Source organism: Botrytis sinoallii (genome assembly GCF_014898435.1).
Source record: "Botrytis sinoallii strain Bc 23 chromosome Unknown BSIN_022, whole genome shotgun sequence".
Lineage (NCBI taxonomy): Eukaryota > Fungi > Ascomycota > Leotiomycetes > Helotiales > Sclerotiniaceae > Botrytis > Botrytis sinoallii.
In genome coordinates this window covers 334,041-358,745 of record NW_024066049.1, presented here as the reverse complement: position 1 = coordinate 358,745, position 24,705 = coordinate 334,041, and the positions used below count along the sequence as shown (strand labels likewise).

The window sequence follows — 24,705 nt, the reverse complement described above, 5'->3', positions numbered from 1 at the left end:
AAGATCGTAGTCAATAGCCTAGCCAAAGCGGCCCTCACTCAATGCATGTAATAGTATCGCCCAACAACTTTGACAATTTCTCGTATTAATTGGGAAATATTTCCCGTTCACCAAACCTAATGGGATTTAGATCAGATGATTAAAAACCCGAAAGTAGAATAGAACTTCTCGAGGAAGAAAGCATCCAGTCTTCATTAGTTATATGATTGGTAGATGATCAGACCTTCAGCTTGCAAAACCTTCGCTTATCTGGCTATCCTAGTGAGTAAGCGGACGACACTTGATCCTACTCCCAAAATCCGTGCATTGCCGTGCGGAGAATTGTTGAAACATATTATCAACAATTGATAGTGATGATCTGTAATTCGCACTTTTCTTATTCTCATCAGCGATTCATCGCATCGGAATTGCATGGGTGTCAGTATACACAAGAATTTCAAACTGCACGAGCACTGCCTATGGATGGAATGGAAGCCTCTAAAGCCTCGCCGCGTTCTTGAGTACGCCCGAAGACCGAGAGGTCCGAGGAGCTGTCGTGGCCGGGTTTGTCCAGTGATATAAGATGTTCATTGCCCATTCAAATATACAACTTCATTTCTCGTTCCACGCTTTATATTGCTGTATAATCTTTCTTGCACTTGTTGTGCTTTCATATCATATACCCATTCTTACGTTACGTTAAATATCTATAAAAACATAATGTCTGCATCACCAGCACCATTCAAGACCCTTGAGGGAAAGGTCGCCCTCGTAACAGGCTCCGGTCGTGGAATTGGTCGAGGTATCGCTCTTGAGCTCGCTGCCCGTGGTGCAAGCGTTGTTATCAATTACGCCAACTCTGCTGGACCAGCTGAAAAGGTTGTCAAGGAAATTGAGGCACTCGGTAGCAAGGGATTTGCTATCAAAGCCGATGTCTCCAAGGTTCCAGAAGTCAGACGTTTGTTCGAGGAGGCTAAGGCACATTTCGGTAAGCTCAATATTGTTATGAGCAATTCGGGTACCGAAATATTCAAGGACGAGGAAGATGTTACCGAAGACGATTACGACAGAGTTTTCGGCCTTAACACCAGAGCTCAATTCTTTGTCGCTCAACAAGCTCTTATCCACCTCGAGGAATACGGAAGAATTGTTTTGATGTCTTCTATCGCTGCCAATATGTCTGGTGTACCAAACCATGCTTTGTACGCTGGGAGTAAGGCGGCCGTCGAAGGTTTCGTTAGATCTTTCGCCAAGGACTGTGGTAAAAAGAAGATCACATGCAACGGTATTGCTCCTGGTGGAATCAAAACCGATATGTACGAGCAGTAAGTTCTTCCAAAGCCTCATACCAAGGAATAACGCTAACATAAAAATAGAAATGCATGGCATTACGTTCCAGGTGGATTTGAGGGCATGGATGTAGATATCATTGATAAGGGACTTGCTTCCGTATGCTCACTTGGACGTGTCGGTGTTCCACAAGATATCGGAAGAGTTGTATCATTCTTGGCAGGCCCTGAATCTGAATGGGTCAATGGTAAGGTCTATTATGAACAACAATTATTCGTGTGACTAACATTATGTAGGACAAATTCTTCAGCTCAATGGTGGTGGAAAGTAAAGTAGTAATATTGCGTGGATCTGAAGTCGATAGAGTTATGTATCATGAATTGTTGGTTCTTTGCAAAAGTATCTCGTCCGGTTATAGACGATAAAATTCTAGGGACATATAGAAAGTACGAAAAATATAATAACATCGCTAAATATTATCCTGGTCCGTTAAATGATGATTGATGCAGTTCTTGTATTTCCGTGTGTGAGAGTAACTTAAATGAAATGATTTAGCCATATATGCATTCCAGATTCATTTCTGACATCACATCCACTACACACAACATGAGTTAGTAAAAACTTCAACGGTGAGGAAACTACATAACACCAAGTCAAATCTAAAAAGTATAAGGGTGAAGTTGTCACAATCTTTGTCAAGAAATGAGGTAACGTACTCCAGAATACTTCTTGTCCAATATCGGCCCTTGCCCAAGTCTCTTCTATCAGTATTAACGCTTTCGTCATGGGCTTCGCAGGTAAAGACAGTTTGAACTCTTGAAAACGAGTAATAATGAACCGACGAGCTGCCGCAATATCCACTTCAAAATTAGTGATGCTACTGGAAATTGCTGCACTACTCAAGGTGGAACCATGTGTGTAACCAGGTCCCTGGAATTGGTTCGCTCCGAAAGGTGTATCGATAGAGAATGCGTTCATTGATGCTGTAGAAAATTTAAGCTCACTTGCAGCAACGATCATGACAATAGGCTGAAGACATCGAGTACCAGATGTCGACGGTATCTTCTCGAGAAGAGATGTTATATGTAACGCAAGCGATATCAAAAATTCTTCAACAGAATGCGAAGCTGGCAAGGATAGTATCTCTTGAGAGTCAGGCTGTCGGTTTAAATAGATTGAAGGAAATACACGATATATCTCCAGGAGAGCAGCACATCGATATGCTTCCGCCAGCAAGATGTACTGCCTAACGGGTGTATTCTCGTCACCGGCATCGACAAGTTCAGTTTCGGTTGGTAAATTTACTGCCAGTAGTTTTTCTTCCAAATGCCGTGCCCTGTGAGTCCACTCGACGCTAGCAAAAACAGTTGATGAAAGAGGCATGGAATTGAAATCAAAGAAGGGTTCACCGAGAGCAATGTTTGGAATTGTATTAAATGTTGACTTTCGATAAGATCGAATCAACCTTCCGACTTGAGCGAATAACCGCTGAATCTTTGGCGCTACTCCAGTCCAGGGATGAGGAAATATTTGGTGGTCTATCCTTGGAGCGGTGGCACTTTCTACTAGCATACTGTCCTCCTCTAGCATGGCGATATTTTCTTCATCTTCAACAAATCCAGCCAACAAATCCCAGTACAAAATACATTGCTGGAAAAACTCATTTTGTCGGCGCATTTTGTTATCTGGGTTCGCACCTTGTCGTGATAGGCGTTGCTTGTACAATCTCTTGGCTGTCTTCAGATGTGCTAGACCTAAATCTCGAGGATTGTGCCATGCTGTAGTTTGACCAACCAAAAGCACAGTCAAGAGAGTCTTGTCGATATTATCATGAGATTCGACCCCAGTACGATTCGATTGATATAAGCACTTAAATGTCTCTCGTTGCATTTGTGCTCCGACAACGGACATGCGTGGGAAGTCATGTGAAAGATAAGCAGCGGCCATGCTCTGAATAGCGTAGTATATCGGTGCTGAGTCGTCCCAGAGTTGGCCGACGGTAGACCGAAAAGGATTAAAAATACCGTCAAACGAGGAGAATATTACACAAATATATCCGAAATAATATTCCACCAGCATGGTTGGGAGATGAACGAGAAACTCAGGTACAGTCGAGTTACTCAGTTGATACCGAATGGCGGAAAGACTGTCAGTGAAATTTGGAGTGGATAATCTCCTAACCGTAATCTCAGGGCTCTGTACAGATCCATTTTGGCTTCCTTCGCAAGATTTGGCATGATCAATAATATCTGCATCATCTTCTTTTGTATTGGATTCCGTCACTCCTCTGCCGGGCATTTGATCCACGGAAGATTTCAAACCGAGCTCCAACTGTCTCTTCAGAGCTTTCGCTGAAGATGGTAGTGGTCTATCATTATTCTCAACAAGAATCTTCTCATGCTTCGTCGACCAAACTAGTCGTTGTGAAGCATAGCAACACTCTGCTTTTCTTTTGACGCATTGAAGGCAATGCGGCTTCTTCTCATCACATTTCAACTACCTCCATGTCATTACTCGAGTTATTATGTTCCTGACAAGCGAGTCTTACACGTTTGGTCTTGCATCTTTGACAACCCTGTCGAGACTTCGGGGCTCGACGAGCATTGGTTACATTTACCTGACCTACATTTGAAGACGACAGAGTGCTTGAAACTTCTGAAGTGGAAGGGATATCCATCGCGGTACGTGATAATATTGTTGGGGAATAGTTGAAACTCGATTGGCATTAACCAACGCTCTGCCTAAGTATGGTCAATAGCAAAATGGATTTGAATATCAAGAAAATGTAAACAAATCATTGAGGAGGAACATGATTCAGAGTGGGGAAAGTCTGCCAAGGCGCACGTGATTGCACTAAATTGACCTATTACTGTAGCTCGAATCATGTTACTTTTTCAGAGGATCAATTGGTTTGAGTTTGAGAATTCCAAGGATGTCATTGAATTTAACTTCATCATTCCCAATATCGTAATACTTGCGTATCTTGCTACATGAATCACCAATACACATCAAATTATGATTCGAATTTCGTCTTCTGACTTCCAGATATCTTGGCGTTCCTTCAATGTGTTTTCCATCAGCACGGTAGATATTGCACTCGAGTAGAGTCTTCTCAATGCTATACGGCCATTCCTTCTAAGCAAAAGATATGGAACCAGCAACTTGGAGATTTTGAGAAATGGTTAACATTTTTCACGTGATGGCTGGCTGCATTGACGATGTGTGTTCTGTTGTCGTTCCATCCAAACTCACAACCCGTGCGAGAAGGATTGAAGATTAACCTTCCAATCACTTCAGGAGTGTTTCTCTGAAGGCATAGTTGTCACATTTTAGGGACTTTCAAATAGAGTTGTGGGTTTATGTTTATGTGATATTTAGTCCCAACTCTTTCATAGCCACCGTCATCAACTAGCCCAGATTTCCCTGGTGTTTCGGGCGTTGAAGAAGATTCATTTTTACTTCAAGGTCAACTATTGTCAACTCTCTCATCATTCTAGAAATTCTAATGATGTTCCAATGTTCTGCAAAGGTCCGGGCGTTGGTCTTCATCTGGCTTAAGAGCAAAAATCGCCAAAATTTGAAACATCTTACGATTCGAAACAAGTCTTCAGACAGATAAGGGTCAACTTTATCATTGAATGATGTCGTTGAGGGACCACGCTTCTGTCTCATATGAGGTTGAGATCTTGTGTGGTTGGCTTATGGTAACCGCCTTACTGATATTCGTCTGTCATTTCTTGCCCATAACCTTGGATGTTTATGCGGAAAATCATAAAAGTATCTTTTGAAGAACTGCCATACTTTTTCTATTCACGCGTAGAGCGAAACAACTGATGTGATTATCTTGAAAGAGATTAGAGTCTTGGCGGTCGCAGCACATCAGCTCGCAATACAATTATAAACACTATTTATTAACTAACTGCCATTACCTCGCATCATATTTGCACCGCAAAGGGGAATCATTGCGACCGGTGAAATTTCGACAGCTTTTCAAGTCCAGGTTCAGAATTTTGGACGATCTCGTCATGGTCAACACCGGAAAACCATCGAAAGGATGCTACTTATGTAGAGCGAGGCGGATCAAGGTATGTTTTCTCGCTTCGACAAACCAGCATCAAAGTATGGAGCATTAGTTTCTAATCATTATTTCAGTGCGATGAGGGTAAGCCTTCATGTATGAGATGTCAAAAGTCAAAACGAGAATGTCCTGGTATGGTGTTGTTCCAGTGCACATGATCTATCTGTCATTAATAATCACAATAATAGGCTATCGCGATGAGTTTGAGCTCAAACTTAGAGATCAAACCAAAGCCACCAAGCGAAAGTCTTCAACGTCTTTCGATACTACTTTTCCAACTTTCACAGTAGACTCATATAGCTACCAATTTGGCCAAAGTAGAAATGACCGACCGACGAAAAGGAGAATGAATACCTCGGACAATGGAATCATTTACAGAACTAGCGATTCCATTAACGATACAACCACAAACTCATTCTATATATCTTCATACGCTGATTATGGTTCAGCGGAACCAACCATGCCGATATCACCAGTCTCAGAGATCGAGAATGAGCTGCCCTGGTCACCCAAAACTGTTATCCCTCGTGAATTCTCGCCCCCGATCGATCAACAAGCCACTTGCTTCTTTTTGTCTAATTTTGTTCTTCTTCCACGAGGACACACGGCCAAAGGAAATCTGGATTTCCTCATACCACTCGTATATGGCAGCTCAAGAGAAACCTCACTTGTGCTTGCTTTAAATGCCGTAGCACTCGTGGCTTTCGCGAATCAACCAAATGCTAGAAAGCTCCTACCTCTAGCTGATAGGCAATATGTAACGGCTTTAAATCAAATCAATAACGATCTACAAGATGTACATAAAGCAAAGGAAGATGCAACCTTGGCAGCGGTGTTCTTGTTGTCCTTCTACGAGGTAAAATGGCTTTAGATCTTGGTATTCCTTCATGCACAATGCTTACTCTGGGACTAGCAAATAAGCTCTCATTCCATGTCCATAAGTGGATGGGAGTCTCATATCAATGGAGCTATAGCACTAGTGAAAGCTCGAGGCAAAAGCCAGCTCGATACAAAGATCGGATGCTCTTTATTTGATGCAGTCAGAACGCATATGGTAATTCTTTGATACCAACGAATGAAATATAGCTAATTGTTTGTAGACTATCGAGTGTATCAGCCGTTCGAAGGATGTTGAGGAAGGCATCGACTGGTGGACATCTTTTGCATCAGACGATAAAGTACAACATGACGTATCAGTGCTCAATCTCAAAGTTGCAGACTTACGCGCAGAAACCCACAGGATCTGTGCCCTTGAAGGACATACCACAGAAAACATCGAGAAGATACTCAACCACATGAAGAAAGCAGAACATATTGAAAAAGAATACGTCGACTGGTATTCTAATCTTCCTGAAGAATGGACACCCAAAGTAGCGGCTTGGGTTGATGATACAGTGGAAAAAGACCTGGAATTCACAGATTGCTATCCAGGAAGAGTCGATGTATACGGCGAGCTGTGGATGGCTACTACACATAATATTGTACGCGCCTCGAGATTATTCATCCTAACCACTATTCTACGATGCACCGCATGGATCACTGCCGACCTCGATTACAAACTCACACCGGAATACGTGAAAGTTTCGCGTCAAGCAAGTGTATTAATTGAGGATATCGTGTCTAGCATTCCATTTTTCTTCGGCTGGAAAGCACCAGATGCCGAATTTCCCATATCCGAGAACTCATGTTTCCCCTGTGGCAACGATAGCAAAATAAGTGGCAAGGGTGTAACGGGCGTATGGGCTATATGGCCAGTGTTTGCAGCGGCGGCATCTGATTTCGCGACTAGTTCTCAACGATTATGGCTAAGAGGACGACTGAAATATATTGCGGAACATTTGGGGATTCGTCAAGCAGAGGTGTTACTCCAGGTATGTCGGCTTCTTTCCTTTCTAATTAATATGTTAATTAATCTTCGTAGCTGCCAACTCGTTATCCCTCAACTTTCATATATAGAGATAAGATCAAGATTGAAGACCTGAAAAGGACCAAGATGGCCAGTATGGTCGGAGGAAATTATTCATCGATGTGTGGAACTCCTGCGATGAGTTCTTAATATTGTATTCCCCTTGGATCAATAATTGTACACTACAATTTCTTTCTCTGTTACTTATTACTTTACAATATAATTTTCTTTACTCGAAAGGAATAAGAATTACCCATTGGCATATCAATACATATCAATTTGTTGCACCAATCGAATCGGCTGATAGTTCCCGCACAAAATTGATACAGAGCGGATAACGACACGAGCGGTAGATTAACCTTATCCGACCCGATCAGCTATCCGACAGGCACACGTCCATTTGTGGTACATCTTGCTGTCCTTGTCCAAAAGGCGTAAAAGTTGTAGGCAACAATAGTTACTGGCTCCCTCGTATATTTTCCCTTCCATTCCTTCACCGTACTAGGATGGGAAACGGAGATGTGAATTCCTGTGCCGTACAGGGTAGAGGATTCTACCCCAACGGACGTCCGGTGTGTTTGTCTTGAACCAACAAGTTTGTATTTTGGGAATGGAAGCAAGCATAGCATGAGAGTGACAACCCATCTGGTTTTCGTCAATGACTCGCGAGAAGTGAGAATGCGTGGACATGTATGTATTCTTATCAGACAACTGTCATTGCATACCTACTGGGCAGAGGGTCGTTTATAGCGAATAAAGCATCCTTATCACGTGTTTGTAGATTTCGAACATCAAATGTAATGAGAAAACGAGTTTTAATTACCTTGTCATTTCAGCACAGTCAAGCAGATCGAGACTACGAGTAAATCGCGGTTGATTTCTAATAAGATATCTTCTCAAATCACGTGCGGCTATCTCCCCGACATGTGGGCCGCATCTCTATCCGCTTGAAGCTATAGATGGGTATGGAAAGAACTCCGTTCAGCACAAAATAAACAACTCCATCTAATAAAAAGAACCCTCTCGAAAGTTGTTTGAATTGAATCCAATCCTGCACCTCCACCATGCCCTTCATCACCCTAAACCAAAAATCAATCTTCTACACCCTCACCCCTCAAACTGAAAATCTCCAGAACCCGGTAACTACACTCTTGATCCACGGGCTGGGTTCCTCGTCTACTTTCTACCATACTGTTATTCCCTCCCTCTCTAGCGTCTCAACATGTATTGCTCTCGACACGCCCGGATCAGGATTGTCTTCTCTCGGCGATTCGAATTCCCCACAAACTGTAGCGTCGATTGTCAATGATTCAATTGCACTTCTCGATGCACTTTACGAAACAGCAGTTGAGGGAAAAGTCTGGGTGGTGGGCCACTCGATGGGTGGGATTATTGCGTGTGAGCTTGCTATTCGATATGCACAAAGAGTTGAGGGGTTGGTTTTGATAGGACCGGTGGTGCCAAGTCCAGTTTTAACAGAGGTTTTTGGGAAGAGGATTGAAACGGTTAGGAAAGGTATGAGAGTTTTCTTGTTTTGGAATTGGAGGTTAAAACAGGTTACTGATTGTGCTAGATGGACTTGAATCGCTCGCCAATTCGATACCAGAGGCTGCTACAGGTGCTCAAGCTTCGTCTACCCAGAAAGCTTTTATCAGGAGTTTGATCCTCGGGACTAGTACCCAGGGCTACATATCATCATGTGAAGTTATTGCTTCGGCTAGTAGACCGGATTATGCTAAAATCGACGTACCGATGATGATCCTAGCTGGTAGTGAAGATAAGACGGCTTCATATGAGGGGTGTAGAATGATTCATGATGAAGCGGGTGTGACTGCACAGAAGAAATGTGTTAGGGTTCTTCCAGGGGTTGGTCATTGGCATGCTATTGAGGCGCCGGAATCTGTGGCAAAGGAGTTTAAGCAATTTGTTGATAGTTTCAATAATTAAGTGAAATTAGATAAGACAGGGAAACAAGAATGGTGTTCCTAGCACGTCTTGTTCAGTTTGGTTTGATATCTTATGACTTATCTTTTGTAATGCGTCATGGCGTAGAATAGTATGATTAGGCTGGTTGCAGATTATGAAAACTTTGTTGCATTTCATTTATGTGTCATTGTACTGGCTGGATACTGCAGTAGATCTGAACATGAGACTCACTGTGATGGAGAAGAAAGGCAAGTTGCCAGATACATAGCCACAAAACTAGAAATTTAACATCTGGTACAGTTTCATATATTCATTGTGGTCAAGCCTACCAGTTTTCTCGCACATTGTCATGCCGGTTTAATAGTAATGCAGTGCACTGCCTGTGCTCGATTAGCCAACTCGACGATTTCCTCGGAACTGCGTGAATATCAAACTTGAAGCAGATGACCCCGTCAAGTTCTATCTCAGTCTCGATCTTGATGCATCTTTCAAGCTCATGTTTCACTTGATAGATCTTAAGTTATGTCTGAGAGCTTTCGTCGGTGTTCGGATAGCTAGGCAGCGATAGTAATGGAGTTGGTTGATCGCTGTCGGATAATGTCCGAGATTTATCATCGATGTCAGGATAGTTAGGTGGCGACTGTAATGCGGTCAGTTGACTGCTTGCTCGTTTCAAGTGTTGCGAGGAAGGGTCAGAACTTGGAAGACTTGGAAGTTGAAGTTCTAGAAGTGGACAATCATACTATAGGAGCGAAGGATAGGGCGTCATTTTGGAATCTACGACTAGTATTGGAGAGGAGAGATCTCTGTGTTTTCGGAACCCATTTCCGAAGCTTTGGAGAGCTCCTGCTTGTAGACATTTGATGACTATCGCGTCATTTATGATTCAAATAGATTGTGTATGTGTGTATTCTAGTTTTCTTATTTATGAAAATATTGTCGAGTGAAGTATTCTCACAGTGGTGCATGTATTTTGAACATCAAGTTACATTCTCTTAGAGCTTGTAAATTATAACTATGAGCCTATGTAATAAAACTAAAATTAAAATTGAAATCGGTCCCGCCGTTACTTTTAGAAAATTTAAACTCTACCTGATATGTGCAAACCACAGACATTCCACTCATCTAATTCTCACATAAACTCTCCAACATTAGCCCCTACACCTCCTGATTTTTCCGCCCAAGAAGTAGCACGCGGTGGTCTCGTGGGCATTCCATCTTCAGATCCCCCAACCCTGAAAGCATACAAAACTACATCCTCACTTGGACTTTCAACCTGTGTTCCGAAAATCTCTCCCCTAGTACTCAAACTTAAATCTGCAATTGCTGCAGACACCTTCTCAGCTGAAGATATAGGAATATTAGTATCCAATCCTATCACAACATTCCCATATAATTTCTCATATAGACTTGAGCGTGGGCGTAATTTTCCCTCATCTCCCGATCCATCAACGAGTTTCTCTTCATCATCCTCCGATTTCACGGTATATGATCCTGCGCTTCCTTGAGCAGTAGGACCACCTGTTCCATTTGGAACCCAGAATCTCAAATCCACACGTAAAAATAGATATCCATACACAACTATAATCTCAAGCATAAATCCAGTAGTATAGAAAACAGGTTTGCTAAATAGATGACTAGGTGCACTGATTGGTTTCTCAATCACAGCTCCTAGTAGACGTGTAATTGCTCCAGTGACTAGAAGTGCAGTAGCGAGCATAAGAATTATCGGCTTCATTCTAAATCTGCCGGCGCCGAATTTTTCGACAGGAGTAGAAGATGGAATTGCGGTAGCAAGAGTGACGAAGATAGCTGGAAACAGCGAAAGAAAAAGTGTCCAACATGAACCAAATAAGAGGAGGTTCTTCGTTGTTTCAAGAGAGCGAGGATTGAGAGTGAAAAAACTGATAGTGAGAGAGATGATGTTCCAGAATATGATAAAGGGGACGGATATCAAGATCGCGAGGAAAGCTTTCGAGACGATGGGATTCCAGCCGATATTTGGATGGGTAGCGCGGAGGATTCGTTGGGTGAAAATTACGTTTACGGCGAAGAGAACGACGACTCTGTTTGTTCGTCAGTACTGAAATTCCATGATTGATTTGGAAATGGTAAGATTACTTACCCGGCATTTTCAAAAATCAAAGCTGCAACAACAATACTATTATTCTCCGGACGAAATGCCCACACAATTCTCATGATACAAGTCACCTATTCGTAAGTCAGCACTCAATTCACTTGACGCCCATTGAGCGACATTCGTATTTTACAACTTACATTCCTAACCATACAGAAATCAAAAATCATGTCCGAGATAACAAACTTATGTCCCCTCTTCGAGTTAATTTCATGTCTGATGAAATGTGATGCAGCTCCCACAATAAACAATATCAGAAACACAACTGTAATCGGTACATCGACGTTTTTATTCGGGATCCCTCCAAGAATTGCTGCGACGGGTGAGAAAGGTCCGACCTTTGGTTGGGTAATTGAAGGTTTCATTGGATCTAGTTGTGCGCCTTGCAGAGCCGGAGATGCGGCAGGTGGTTTGTCTTCAGAGGGTGAGTTTAGCCCTGCTTGTTTGGCTGTTCCTGTTGTTCCTTTATCTGTGCTGGTGTTGGAAGTGGAGGGCTCGCTTGGTATACTTGAGGAAGTCATTTGTGATTGTGCGGTGACGGTTTCTGTTGTGGTTATCTCTATCGTTGTCGTTGCTTGAGGCTCAACTGCAGCTGGAGCAGCTGCCTGTGTTGTGGTGACCTCTATTGTTACTGTTCCTTGAGGTTGCGCGGCAGCTGGAGCAGCGGCTTGTGTAATTGCTGACATTATTTGCTCTGTAGAAACTGATCTTAAAGATGTCGACTGTGTGAATGTTCCATTGGGAGATGTAGGGGAGATGGCTGGTATAGGCGACGCTATAGTACTCATGGTCATATGCCGCGAGGAAGAAAGTCTTGCCGTAGATTGAGCCATCGTTGCCAGCGACGGCGCTGTTGTAGCTTGTTGTGATTGATTATTCCCCATGTTGACTGTATATTAGATGCACCTGGCAAAAACTCTAGAAATGAAAGAAAATAAGATTTGTACAATAATGTATTATTTTGACAGATGTCAAAGTTTTACATGAGCTTGGCTATCTGACTATATCAATGTGGACACTGTACCATTCCACTCGTCACCGCATCGGTGCTTCCCCTCATATCTCTCTCACAACTGGAGTCCGGATCCCATTCAGAATGTTTCCCAACTAAAAGGAACATCCGTGAAATGCTCGCATCCCCAAGTATCACAATGATGAGTCCTTCGGCATCGACCTAGATTCAACATATTTCCAGGATGACCTCGAAGTTTTCCAAAGGACCTAGATTCAACATATTTCCAGGATGACCTCGAAGTTTTCCAAAGGACCTAGATTCAACATATTTCCAGGATGACCTCGAAGTTTTCAAAAGGGATAGGTCGACAATTCCTCGCTAGAAGAAGCCCTGGTCTTTGACACCCCTCGCAACTCTGCGTTTCAAAAAGAATGACTAAGATACCTCGCAACCTCTTACATTGACAGGTTTGACATGTCAGTGAGCGAACATGAGCTGGGACATGATGTGCCACGATGTGAGTTCCTGACTTGACATCTGTCAGTTCGTGAGAAAGATAACCATGGCGTCAGTTGGCGGCACAATCCACTATCTATTAACTCTGAGTTGGGATTAAGGGAGCATTGAAAATTTGTTTAGAACTCCGGTTTATCTGATCCCGCTAAACAGTGGCCTTGCAACTGAATTCCATGAATTTGCTTCCTCCACAATGTTCGGCCGAAAATAGAACTTTGTGAACCACAACACCAGCACATGTTGGTCTGCAGTTTTCCCTTAGCAGATTATTTGTAGCAATACTGCGGGATTTTTTTTTCCGATTGAAAGAAATCACTTCAAGAAAACGGGATTGTCCTTGCGATTGAGAGATTAATAGGTTATGAGTTCACATTGCTGCCCACTTCCAAGCAGTCCATGCCATCGAACTAAATCCGAATGTAGCTTTCTTCACAAAAACAATTTTTGAGATTCAAAATTGACTTAGCATAAGCCCCAATATTTCCCCAGAATTAAATTCGATCCTTCTAGAAAACAAACTAATCGTATTGAATTGCCACTTCGATCATACAAAATACGAGGCTCAAGCCACAGAGAGATGAATGCTTTTGCCGATTATTACTCAGTCGTGTCCGAGAGTCGGGATTTCGTTTCAAAATTTCGTATTCAATTTCCGTTACCACCCAAACGAGAATTACGACCTTAGACTGCGCTTGGATGTTTCCCAAAACGGAAAGATAATTTTTCCGAAATGTCCGCAAAAAGAATTACACACAGAGAATAGAAACAGGAATGTAAGCAAGGGTCTCGCTGAAATATATACGCAAGATGCTGACGAGAAACTATAGCCTCTTGACCAAAACATAGGGTATTTGTATCTGCTGTCTTTCAATCAGGCTGTTGAGGCTGTGTAGAAATCTTTCCGTGCTGAAGGAAAATATGGAACAATCCCTTGCGAATATCGATCAAGTCCGTGCCAAAATTCACAGCGCTTTTGATAATAAAGTTCGAATGCGAGCAATAATGACGGCGGCTGAGTACACCAAGAAAGCTTTCTCAGACATTTATGTAAGATTGGCATATTATCGTGGTGAACTTGCTCTCGGGCAAATTGATGAATCATACATTTGATATTAGAGTATCTGATGCTAATGATGCCTTAGAGCTTCCCTTCCATGTTGATGTCAATCTCACGTGCAGTTTAGGTCTTATAGTATGATGCTTGTCTCGAGTGTTGCTTGCACACAGGACAATTCTTGCGTGTTTATCATCAAGATCCTCGAAGTTATACATAAAAACTTATGCGTGCAAACCGCAATTTCAGCCTCACCTGTGTCAAGATATGACACGTAAGTATGCAAATCAATTCTCGCTGCACCTGAGTTGAGATGACACCCAAGCATGCAAATCACAATTCTAGCTTCACCTGTATCGATTTGACACATTGGGGACTTCTATACTACTGTACTAGCGATCATGATCACCTACTTGACTATGATGAACTATCACATACTAAGAAACATCTTTCCTGAGCCTTCTGTCTGCTTGCAATATCATATGAGACTCGTTATCATGAGATGGTTATCAACTTTGCAAGAGCGGCTTCTCAATGAACCTGCAGCTTATCGCATGATGCATTCTTCGGGAACTTTCTGTCTGTTCGCAAAGACATATTATGCTGATTATGATGAGACGATTCTCGGGAGTGACTTTGCTCTGGACTTGCAGCCTATTGTGTGATGAATTCTTTCGCATATCTCTGTGAATTTCGAGTATCAAAATAAACTCTTATTATGATGAGATGGCTTTCCCATAGACTCTGACTTTGAGCCGTGTTTGACAGCGTGTGCCTGCAGCCATCATGAATGCATGAATACATCAATGGTTCACGCCAATATCTTGGATTCTCAATATCAGTCCTTGGGAACTCGATTGTCGGTAAACCAGTGAAAATAGAATTCGTACATGCAATAAATGTGCACAGTAGAAAGTCGACCTTAATCAGCACTGAAAATGTGATGGAAGAAGGTTCACAGAAAAGCAAAGTGTGCGTTAGTCTGTGTGTGAGATTCATGAGCTCACCTCGATCAATTTGGTCGTTACTCAGATCAACGGGAAAGTTTTATGAGGATGGCTGGAGTGTCGGTTGTTGATTATTAGTCTAGTATCCAACTAGTGCGGCTGTCAGAGCAGTCTCGCATAGTTCGGATACCATCGTATGCATAGCGTGAATCTTGCCGAAACCCCATCCAGCCTAGAAAATATATATTCTATTACCGGCAGAACCGTGGTTTTAAAGCCACCTCTTGTGAATAATCGAGTCATCATTGGTTGTGAACTTTGACTCAAAGTTTAGCTAGGAGTTACACTTTTAACCAACAGAACAAGGCTGCACGGGAGAGCGGTAGAATAGGCAGCATAAGAATGTAAAGTTCGTAAATCAGTCCATCATCAATCCATCGGGTCGAGAACGCTCTCAAATGACATGTATGGAACCGATCAACCATACCGATCAACCCTCAGTCACTCATCCTGGGCCCGACATTGACGTGTTGCTCACCGGCAATCTGAGTCCCGCCGTCTCCGGAAATATTTCACCATTAGATTTTTGACACGCGCTTGAAATTCTACTCTCATGCTAACATAAATCATTGAAGTGCGATCTTTGCGGTGGAAGTCTGCCTTTAGCACAAACCGCTAATCGATAAAGTGACGGTGGGACCCTAGCCTGGACACTAAGTTTCGCTTCCTCTGTTTTTACCTTACTCCTTGTACATTTGCATCCTAATCATGATTGCCAAGCTTGGAGATCTGTGTAGTTCAAGCCAAATCTTAAACTCTTCGGACCAGCCCTAAGGCTGACTCGAGAAAGGATTTTCGGCTGAGGTTTTAACTAAATCAAGGCAAGTAAAAACTCATAAACAAATCTGTAGACTGTAGAACGTTGCATGTGGCCTTGAAACAAACAATCAATCACCTACAAGTTATGCCGCCTGGGCACCTAGAGAGTGCCGCGATACTTTTCTTTCGTAGTGTCCTGGTAAACTCACTTGTCCCAGTACAGGGCAAAGTCCAGCCTCTAAATTGAAATATATTAACCATCACGAATATAGACCGCAGAAATTCGATGTGGCGAAGCAGATTTATTAATTCATTCGTCAAGCGGTATCTCCTAGATTGAAAAAATATAATCGGTCGTTAAAAATTCATCTGTTTCGTATTGCGAAGAGGGTCAAAACATGCCGTTTTTGGGGGTGGGGGTTTCAAAAATCTGTCTGTTTCAAAAATCAATGAGAAATATTTGACACAACTCGCATCATTTAGCATCATGCAACCTCATCATAATACCTACGGTGATTTGTGGAACGTAGAGCTTGCCTTGTCGACTTATCGAACAGAAGCTGTACTGAACAAAATCCCCGTAACATCACATATCACATGCCAGTAACCATTCTTTGGAAACTGTTCAATTCCGACACAAGACTAACCTTCTGTCAAACACACATCGTATTTGTTTGTGGCAATATTTAAGATGAAAGGGATGCTTTACCTGAGCAATGTCCAAACATCCATCACTCGATAGACGATGACTAACTCGGGACTGATAACAATTCTTTTGCTGAGAATAGATAATTGCGGTGATGACCTAATTACTCGGTGCTCTCACATTCAAGCGGTCTATTTGAAAAAGGAAATTCAAGAGGCTTAACAAAACCCATTGGTTCCACGCATCTGGGAACTAAAGATTTATCGTGAAAGATATTCTGTTTCTGGTCGCGAACCAATGAGCTTAAGCAATGCAAATCCAGAAAAAGAAATCTCAAAGCTTATCTTCCTTAATCCTTGATGATCTGCGTGGCCTGCCGGGCCATTAGCGCAATAAACATGAGCAAACCTGTAAAGAAGAAACGAAACTACGATTAGGTACTCGAGTAGTGACAACTTAGACTACTTAGCACTGCACTGTAATCGGTGGTACCAAAGCGTCAGAATTGTCCGTCTTTTCCAAAACGGGGATCCGTGCAGGGGTAACTCTGCCAAATCATCTCTTATTCTATGATCGACGTTTAGCGAAACAAGGAAATATCAATAGCTGGAAACCAATACACGACTGCATCGACTTGATTCTCCCATTAACATGCAAGAAGTGTGCAGTTGTAAGTGTAGGGTACTGTTACACAGTGTTTGCTCAGTCGAACAGAATTGAGAATGACACTTGCAGCTCTTTGATAAGATACGTACATAATCAATCCCCACTTCTTTACAACGTTTAAGCCTCTTCAAGAATGAGCTAGCGTAGTCATGGTCTCTAGCAAGGTTTGTCAGTGCAAACATCAGTCTCTCTACAATGCTTCTCGCAAGCAATCAAGGGCGTCGAAGTTCGACCATACTTTTCCGTGTTTCAAGTCATCTTTCGATAGTCTCATGTAAATCTGACTCTTGCCCGGCACGTCAATTTAGGATCCAGATTCTGATCGCCAATAATGGTACCTCTTTTGATTACGAGGAACTAGCGTCACCGAAGAGCTTGAGCGCCCAGAATCTTACTGTAATATTCCCAAAGAGTTGGCGGGGTTGGTGCACTATTGTGAACTTCTACCATGTGGATAAGGTAGGTGCAGTCGAAACAAGATGTAGGGTTAAAAATACATGGCTTCCGAAAAAGTATCTATGACTATGTGAAGATCTCATCTTGTATATATGTATACTGTCAGGTACTCGTGAAATTAGATATCGCACTTTCGTTCTCCTGACTTTCCATCCAGCATTCGTTCTTCATTCCAACCTACTAATCTTTTCCAATACTTCACCGACTCCAAGCACCTCCATAGTAATAGCGCGGGTCGCATAATTTTTTCAAGATGGATGTTATATTATTCGGAGATCAAACTGCAGACTGCCAGTCATTCCTCAAGAAAGCACTTCGTCGCAAGAACTGTCCTATCCTAAGCACCTTTTTAGAACAGGCCCATGCCGCCCTTCAAGATGAACTTTCATCACTTCCATCAACTGCCCGACAACATGTTGCTGTTTTCTCAAGTGTTTCCGAGTTCACTGAGCGATATTTCGAGGCCGACCACCCGGACTTGGCAGTCGAAAGCGCCATTACTTGCTTGGCTCAATTGACACATTTTATTGGGTATGTAAAGAATTTTGTGGAGGCAATTGACCAAGAATACTTGAGCTGACCTGTCTTTCCTAGATTCTTCGAGGAGAACCCACTTGCATACTTAGAGCCTTCTAGCACTGAAGTACTTGCAGTGTGTACTGGGCTACTTGCCGCATCCGCAGTTGCATCATGCAAATCGCTTACATCTCTTATTCCCCTAGCTGTGCAAGCAGTACGCATTGCCTTCAGGCTGGGATCAAGAGTTGCAGCAGTTGGAAACCAATTGGAAACCGCGAGTGATAGACAAAAGACCTGGTCAACAATCGTAATGGGCACAAGTCCAGAGGCAGCAGAGCATGCTTTGGCGGAGTTTAATGAGTCAAGGGGACTTGTCCAATCAACGAGATTGTACATCAGTGCCATTGGTACCTCCTCGATCACAATCAGTGGAACACCTACCCTCCGAGCACAGTTTTTTGAGAATTGTGAGGCATTCCAAAATCTTCAACGACGCGAAATCAGCATTCGAGGGCCATATCATGCTGCCCACCTTTACAATCCACAAGACATCGAGAGAATTTTGTCACCATCAATTGTGGAAAGCTTGAGCAGCTATTCATCAGTCTTGCCACTTGTTGGAACCCCTGCACACAAGGAAAGTATACCAACAGTCGACCTGTTCAGAAACTCCATTATGGAAATTTTGGCAGAGCAGGTGAAATGGGACCGATTGGTGAAACTGGCTGTTGCAGACGTTCGGGAATCTGAACAAACCGAAGTCAGAGTTCTTGCCATGGGACCAACTGCTCTCGGAAATAGTCTCGTCTCGGGACTCAAAAATGCCGGTAGCTTCAAACTCTCGATGGAAGACCACATTTCTTACTCTATGCAAAACACCATTCCAAGAGGAATGGTTGGTAGAATGTCCGAGTCCAAGATTGCAATCGTCGGAATGTCGGGTCGATTCCCCAATTCGGCTGACCATGAAGCATTCTGGGCACTCCTCGAACAGGGTCTTGACGTCCATAGAGAAATTCCCGCCAACCGATTCGATGCCAAATTACACTGCGACCCCTCCGGAAAAGGAAAGAATAAGTCTCATTCTCCATTTGGTTGTTTCATCGACGAGCCTGGAAAATTCGACCCTCGATTCTTCAACATGTCACCACGAGAAGCCATGCAAACTGATCCAATGCAGAGATTAGCCATCTCCACTGCCTATGAGGCAATGGAAATGTCTGGATTCGTCAGAGATAGAACTCCTTCCACCCAAGCACATAGAATTGGTACCTTTTATGGTCAAACTTCTGATGATTGGCGTGAGATCAACGCCGCTCAAGACATTGACACATATTATATCACTGGTGGTGTTCGAGCTTTCGGACCTGGTAGAATTAACTACCACTTCGGCTTCAGTGGTCCATCATACAGCGTGGACACCGCCTGCTCCAGTAGTATGGCAGCTATAAATTTAGCAGTCACTTCATTACGTGCTGGTGACTGCGATACTGTATTCGCTGGTGGTATGAATGTCATGACGAATCCAGACATATTCTCTGGTTTGTCGAAGGGTCAATTCTTGTCAAAGACTGGGTCTTGTAAGACTTATGATGACGGCGCTGATGGCTATTGCCGTGGTGATGGTGTTGTTACTCTTATTCTGAAGCGACTTGACGATGCAGTGGCCGATCAGGATCCAATTCTTGGAGTCATTGCTGGTATCGCAACAAATCACAGTGCGGAAGCCATTTCCATCACTCATCCTCATGCAGGCGCGCAAAAGTTTTTGTTCCAGAAAGTTATGGACGAAGCTAGAGTAGACATTCGAGACGTCAAGTACGTAGAAATGCACGGAACAGGAACTCAGGCAGGAGATGGCGTAGAGATGGACAGTGTTTCTTCCATTTTTGCACCATCGAACAATCTACGCCGCCGTCTTGATCAACCACTGTTTGTAGGCTCAGTCAAGTCTAACGTTGGACACGGAGAAGCTGTTTCAGGTGCAACTGCTTTGGTAAAGATCATGATGATGCTCAAGAAAAGTATGATTCCACCACATTGCGGAATCAAGACGAGAATCAACCAGACATTCCCCAAAGATTTGAAAGACAGAAATCTCAACATGGCTTTCAAGCCAACGCCGTTCCCTAGACCTACGAATGGGAAGCGATATGTCTTCATGAACAACTTCAGTGCCGCAGGTGGTAACACCGCCACTTTGCTCGAAGATGCACCAATTCGACAGCTGGAAGATTCTGACCCAAGAACATCGCAGGTTGTAATCGTGACAGCAAAATCTCTTGCATCATTCAGAAACAATGTTCAAAAGATCCTCAACTGGTCAAGAGATCAACCTAGCTCATGCCTTCCAAGTCTTGCATACACCACATCTGCACGTCGTTACCACTACCAATATCGTATTGCAGTTGATGCCAAGGACTTGCAAAGCGTTCAAAATGCTTTAAGCGCTTATACAGATGGTCCCCACGCTCCAGTATCGAATGTTAAGCCAAGAGTTGCTTTTGTTTTCACCGGCCAAGGATCACACTATCTTGGAATGGCTAAGGCCTTCTTCTGTGATATAGAACAATTCCGCAATGATGTCGAGGATTTTGATCAAATGGCCCAAGCCCAGGGCTTCCCATCTTTCATTGGCCTCATTGATGGAAGCATCACCGACCTTAGCGTTGCTTCCCCAGTCATGACTCAATTGGCCATTCTTTGTGTAGAGATAGCTGTTGCAGCACTTTGGCAATCATGGGGAATCGAGCCATCCGCCGTTGTTGGACACTCTCTCGGAGAGTATGCAGCTCTTCAGGTTGCTGGCGTGATCTCCACACATGATGCTATTGCTTTAGTTGGCAATCGTGCTCAGCTGTTGGTTTCAAAGTGCACTGCGGGTAGCCATGGCATGTTAGCAGTTCGGGCAGGCTTTGCTGCCGTCGAGCCTTACTTGTCAGACATCGAATGTGAGAAGGCCTGCATCAACGGCCCTGAGGAAACAGTGTTCTCGGGTACTGTTGAGAACATGAACCGTCTTAAGGAGGTCTTGAGCGCACAAGGCTTCAAGAATACCATGCTCAATGTTCCATACGCCTTCCACTCCGCTCAAGTCGAGCCCATTTTAGATTCTTTCATCCAATCTGCTAAACCAGCTGTTTTCCATCAGCCAAGAATCCCAGTTATGTCAACACTTCTTGGAAACGTCGTTGAGGATTCAGGTGTCTTTGGTCCAGAGTATCTTGCTAGACATTGCAGAGAAAGTGTCGACTTCTTAGGGGGTGTCACTTCTGCCATCAACAATGAAATAATTGACGAAAAGACCTTGTTTGTTGAAATTGGCCCACACCCAATCTGTTCCAACATGGTTAAAGCAATCATCGGTACAAGTGCCATCACTGTTCCATCGCTAAGCAGAAATGCCGACGCATGGACAACGACAGCCACCAGTTTGGCAACTCTCTTCAACTCTGGTCTTGACTTCAATTGGAACGAGTATCATGCCAATTTCAAGAGCGCACATGAGGTCCTCGATTTGCCTTCTTATTCTTACGATGATAAGGTTTATTGGATCGACTATCGCGGAAACTGGTGTCTTACTAAAGGCGACACGCAAATGATCGCGCCTGCAGAAGTACGACCAACCTTCTCGACAACTACCGTGCAAAAGATTCTCTCCGAGGTTGTTGATGAGGATAACGTTAATGTTGTCGCGGAGTCTGACCTTATGGAACCAAAGCTTCGGGCCGCCATTTCTGGTCACTTGGTTCATGGCCAACCACTCTTCCCATCATCCATCTATGGTGATATGGCTTTGACTATCTGCGATTATGCACTTAAGCTCGCTCAGCCAGATGCTAAATCTGTTGGTTTCAATGTCGGAAGTATGGAAACCCATAAGCCATTGGTTCTCGATAAGAACGCCAAAACTCACATCCTTCAAATTGAGACCAAGCTTGATCTTACTCATCGACGCGGAACCGTCAACTTCCGCACATTCGGAACAGATGGAAAGCCAGTTGAACAGACCAAGTGTGAAGTGACTCTTGAGGATTCATCATCTTGGTTGAAAGATTGGGACCGTCGCAAGTTCCTTGTCCAAGGACGAATTGAGACTTTGATGAGCCACAAAGAGGTTCACAAGGTTCAAAGAGGAATGGCTTACAAATTGTTTGGCGCTCTTGTCGACTACGCTCAACAATATCGTGGAATGGATGAAGTATATCTGTGGAGTGAACAGTGTGAGGCAACCGCCAAAGTACAATTCCAGACATCAGAAAATGATGGCAAGTTCTTCATGAGTCCATACTGGATCGACAGTGTTTGCCACATTTCCGGATTCATCATGAATGCCAACGATGCTGTCGATTCCACCAAGCATGTCTATATCTCACACGGATGGGAGTCGATGAGATTCGCCAAGAACATGTCAGCCGACAAAGAGTACAGATCTTACATCAAGATGCAGAAGGTACCAGGTGGTGGCGAGATGGTTGCTGGTGATGTATACGTCTTTGAAGGGGATGAAATCATCGCAGTCGTTGGTGGTATCAAATTCCAGCGCGTACCCCGCACTCTTCTTCAGACTCTACTTGCACCAAAAGCTATTCTAGCTCGTGGTGGTGCCAAAGCAGCTCCAGCTCCAACCAAAGCCGTTGCATCTAAACCATCAAAGGCAGTCTCCAAGCCTGATCTCAAAATTGTCAGTAAACCAGTTTCAAGGGGTCTCTTCTCCAAAGCATTGGCAATCATGGCTGAGGAGATCGGATGCGATGTCGATGAATTGGCAGGCCCGATGAGATTCTCTGATATGGGCGTCGACTCACTTCTTGGTCTGAGCATTTCTGGCCGATTCCGTGAAGATCTTGAGATTGACTTCCAGAGCAGTGTCTTTGAACATGAGCCTACTGTAGACCATCTCAAAGCTTACATGACGAGATTCGAAGACGATAACAGTGCTGAAAGTTCAGGAATGTCTACCCCGGAAATGGTTTCTAGCCGTTCGAGCGAAATTGGGGATGACGGGTTTGATCTAGTTGAAAGCGACCCTGAAATCTCTGCCGTCGATGGTGATGGAGATAGCGAGAATGCAATAATCATTCAAATCATCAGATCTACCATTGCGGAGGAGATGGGCGTTGAAATTGAGGAGATAACTGATAACACAGATCTGGCTACAATGGGTATGGATTCTCTCATGAGTTTGAGCATCTTGGGTGCGCTCAGAGAGAAGACTGGCCTGAATCTGAGTTCCGAGCTATTGGTCGAGAACACCAGCGTGGAAAAGATTGAAACAACTTTGGGTCTAAGAGCAGCCAAGCAGCCAAAGGTTGTTGAGGTTAAGAAGACAACAAAGGTCACCAAGGTGACTTCCACATCAGCATCAGTACAACAAGCTGCTCCAACTCAAGTTGCTAAACCTATCAATGTATCCCAGTACCCTCCATCAAAGTCTATCCTTTTGCAAGGTAACCCAAAGACCGCAACTCGCACACTTTTCCTTCTTCCAGATGGTTCTGGTGTCGCTTCTTCGTATGCCCCACTTCCTCAAATTGACCAAGATCTAGCTGTGTTTGGTCTCAATTGCCCTTTCATGAAAGACCCCACAGATTTCAATATCGGTGTCCCAGCAGTCACTCAGATTTACCTCGCCGAAATCCAGCGTCGTCAACCACATGGACCATATCTCCTTGGAGGCTGGTCTGCCGGAGGTGTCCTTGCGTACGAATGTACCCGCCAGTTGATCGCAAAGGGTGAGAAGGTCGAGAAACTCGTCTTGATCGATTCACCATTCCCTATTGGACTTGAGGCCTTACCAGCTTCCTTCCATCAATATTGTGCCAAGGTTGGTCTTCTTGGCGATGGTGGACTTGAGTCATTGCCAAAATGGCTCCTTCCCCATTTCTTCTCCACCGTACGCGAACTCACTGCCTACTCTGATCACTTGGGATCTCTTCCATCCATCAACACTGTCAACATGCCACAAACCATCGCCATTTGGGCCCGTGATGGTATTGTCCACAAGGAAGATGACCTAAAGCCAGAGTGGGATCCTAAGGTGAGGATGCCCAACTCCATGGACTGGTTGACCCATGATCGCAAAGATCTCGGGCACAATGGATGGGAGAAGTTAGTCGGAGAGGGAAACATCAAATGTATGAGCACAGGTGGAAATCATTTCACGATGATGAGAGATCCAATCGTAAGTTAATTCTCTGAAGTTCAATGTATGTGGGGTAATTTGCTGACTCATCATCACAGACAAACGATTTGGCCAAGCTCGTGAAGCAAGCTCTTAAGATGTAAAATCAACTTTTATATCATGGCACAACTGCCTTTAGATTTCATGTTTTTTCCTTATTATAATTAGTATTATTATCTTGGGTTTTGGGTATCGGCTGGGGAGGAGTTTACTTTTACAATTGCATATAATCTATAATCCTTCACGATTCAACGCGTTTGCACGTATACGGCGTACTTTGGGGGATTCAAGCGAAAAAACAAATCGCTCTTGTTCTTTTAGAAAATTTCTTATAGTAGAAACTTTAGATAGTATAGAATTTCATGTTTCACGATATACTTATATATTACCTCCCATTTCCGTTGTGATGTTGAATGCATTCCTCTCGCATTCGAAAACCTTCGCTTCGACTTTATACACTGAGTCTGGTTGTAGTCAATATCATGTCCACGTGAGAAAAGTTTTACTTATTCTCAAATTCCTTTGCGCTTTGAATTGTTATATTTGATTAAGCCGCATCACCAGAAGTAAGATTTATAAGAGTCCGGTCGCATGCCAGAGACTGTGGGAAGTCGACCATAAACCTCG

The 24,705-nt window shown here is 43.5% G+C and overlaps 6 protein-coding genes across 6 annotated transcripts; 4 read left to right on the top strand and 2 right to left on the bottom strand.

The window, feature by feature from the left end:
• Positions 1 to 699: 699 nt before the first annotated feature.
• On the top strand, positions 700 to 1,600 carry EAF02_009814 (uncharacterized protein; the record flags this gene model as incomplete). Its single annotated transcript, XM_038905862.1, has 3 exons — positions 700 to 1,304; positions 1,356 to 1,516; positions 1,566 to 1,600. 3 exons carry the CDS (start codon positions 700 to 702, stop codon positions 1,598 to 1,600), a joined length of 801 nt encoding a protein of 266 aa, XP_038754285.1.
• A 220-nt stretch (positions 1,601 to 1,820) lies between these two features.
• EAF02_009813 (uncharacterized protein) lies at positions 1,821 to 3,946 on the bottom strand (the record flags this gene model as incomplete). Its single annotated transcript, XM_038905861.1, has 3 exons — positions 1,821 to 1,864; positions 1,986 to 3,765; positions 3,818 to 3,946. The coding sequence occupies 3 exons, from the start codon at positions 3,944 to 3,946 to the stop codon at positions 1,821 to 1,823; spliced, it is 1,953 nt and encodes a 650-aa protein (XP_038754284.1).
• Positions 3,947 to 5,294: 1,348 nt separating this feature from the next.
• On the top strand, positions 5,295 to 7,403 carry EAF02_009812 (uncharacterized protein; the record flags this gene model as incomplete). The annotated part of the gene is made up of 6 exons (XM_038905860.1): positions 5,295 to 5,354; positions 5,422 to 5,479; positions 5,536 to 6,203; positions 6,261 to 6,401; positions 6,448 to 7,218; positions 7,269 to 7,403. 6 exons carry the CDS (start codon positions 5,295 to 5,297, stop codon positions 7,401 to 7,403), a joined length of 1,833 nt encoding a protein of 610 aa, XP_038754283.1.
• A 914-nt stretch (positions 7,404 to 8,317) lies between these two features.
• Positions 8,318 to 9,200, top strand: EAF02_009811 (uncharacterized protein; the record flags this gene model as incomplete). The annotated part of the gene is made up of 2 exons (XM_038905859.1): positions 8,318 to 8,768; positions 8,827 to 9,200. 2 exons carry the CDS (start codon positions 8,318 to 8,320, stop codon positions 9,198 to 9,200), a joined length of 825 nt encoding a protein of 274 aa, XP_038754282.1.
• Positions 9,201 to 10,311: 1,111 nt separating this feature from the next.
• EAF02_009810 (uncharacterized protein) lies at positions 10,312 to 12,200 on the bottom strand (the record flags this gene model as incomplete). Its single annotated transcript, XM_038905858.1, has 3 exons — positions 10,312 to 11,245; positions 11,305 to 11,390; positions 11,457 to 12,200. 3 exons carry the CDS (start codon positions 12,198 to 12,200, stop codon positions 10,312 to 10,314), a joined length of 1,764 nt encoding a protein of 587 aa, XP_038754281.1.
• Positions 12,201 to 17,345: 5,145 nt separating this feature from the next.
• Positions 17,346 to 24,463, top strand: EAF02_009809 (uncharacterized protein). The gene is made up of 3 exons (XM_038905857.1): positions 17,346 to 17,906; positions 17,970 to 24,078; positions 24,138 to 24,463. Exons 1-3 carry the CDS (start codon positions 17,629 to 17,631, stop codon positions 24,180 to 24,182), a joined length of 6,432 nt encoding a protein of 2,143 aa, XP_038754280.1. The 5' UTR covers positions 17,346 to 17,628; the 3' UTR covers positions 24,183 to 24,463.
• Positions 24,464 to 24,705: the final 242 nt, after the last annotated feature.

Coding starts and splice junctions, on each gene's coding strand:
- EAF02_009809 (XM_038905857.1), top strand. CDS start 17,629: ATGGATGTTATATTATTCGGAGATCAAACTGCAGACTGCCAGTCATTC. Junction 17,907..17,969: donor CAATTGACACATTTTATTGG/GTATGTAAAGAA, acceptor TGTCTTTCCTAG/ATTCTTCGAGGAGAACCCAC. Junction 24,079..24,137: donor CGATGATGAGAGATCCAATC/GTAAGTTAATTC, acceptor TCATCATCACAG/ACAAACGATTTGGCCAAGCT.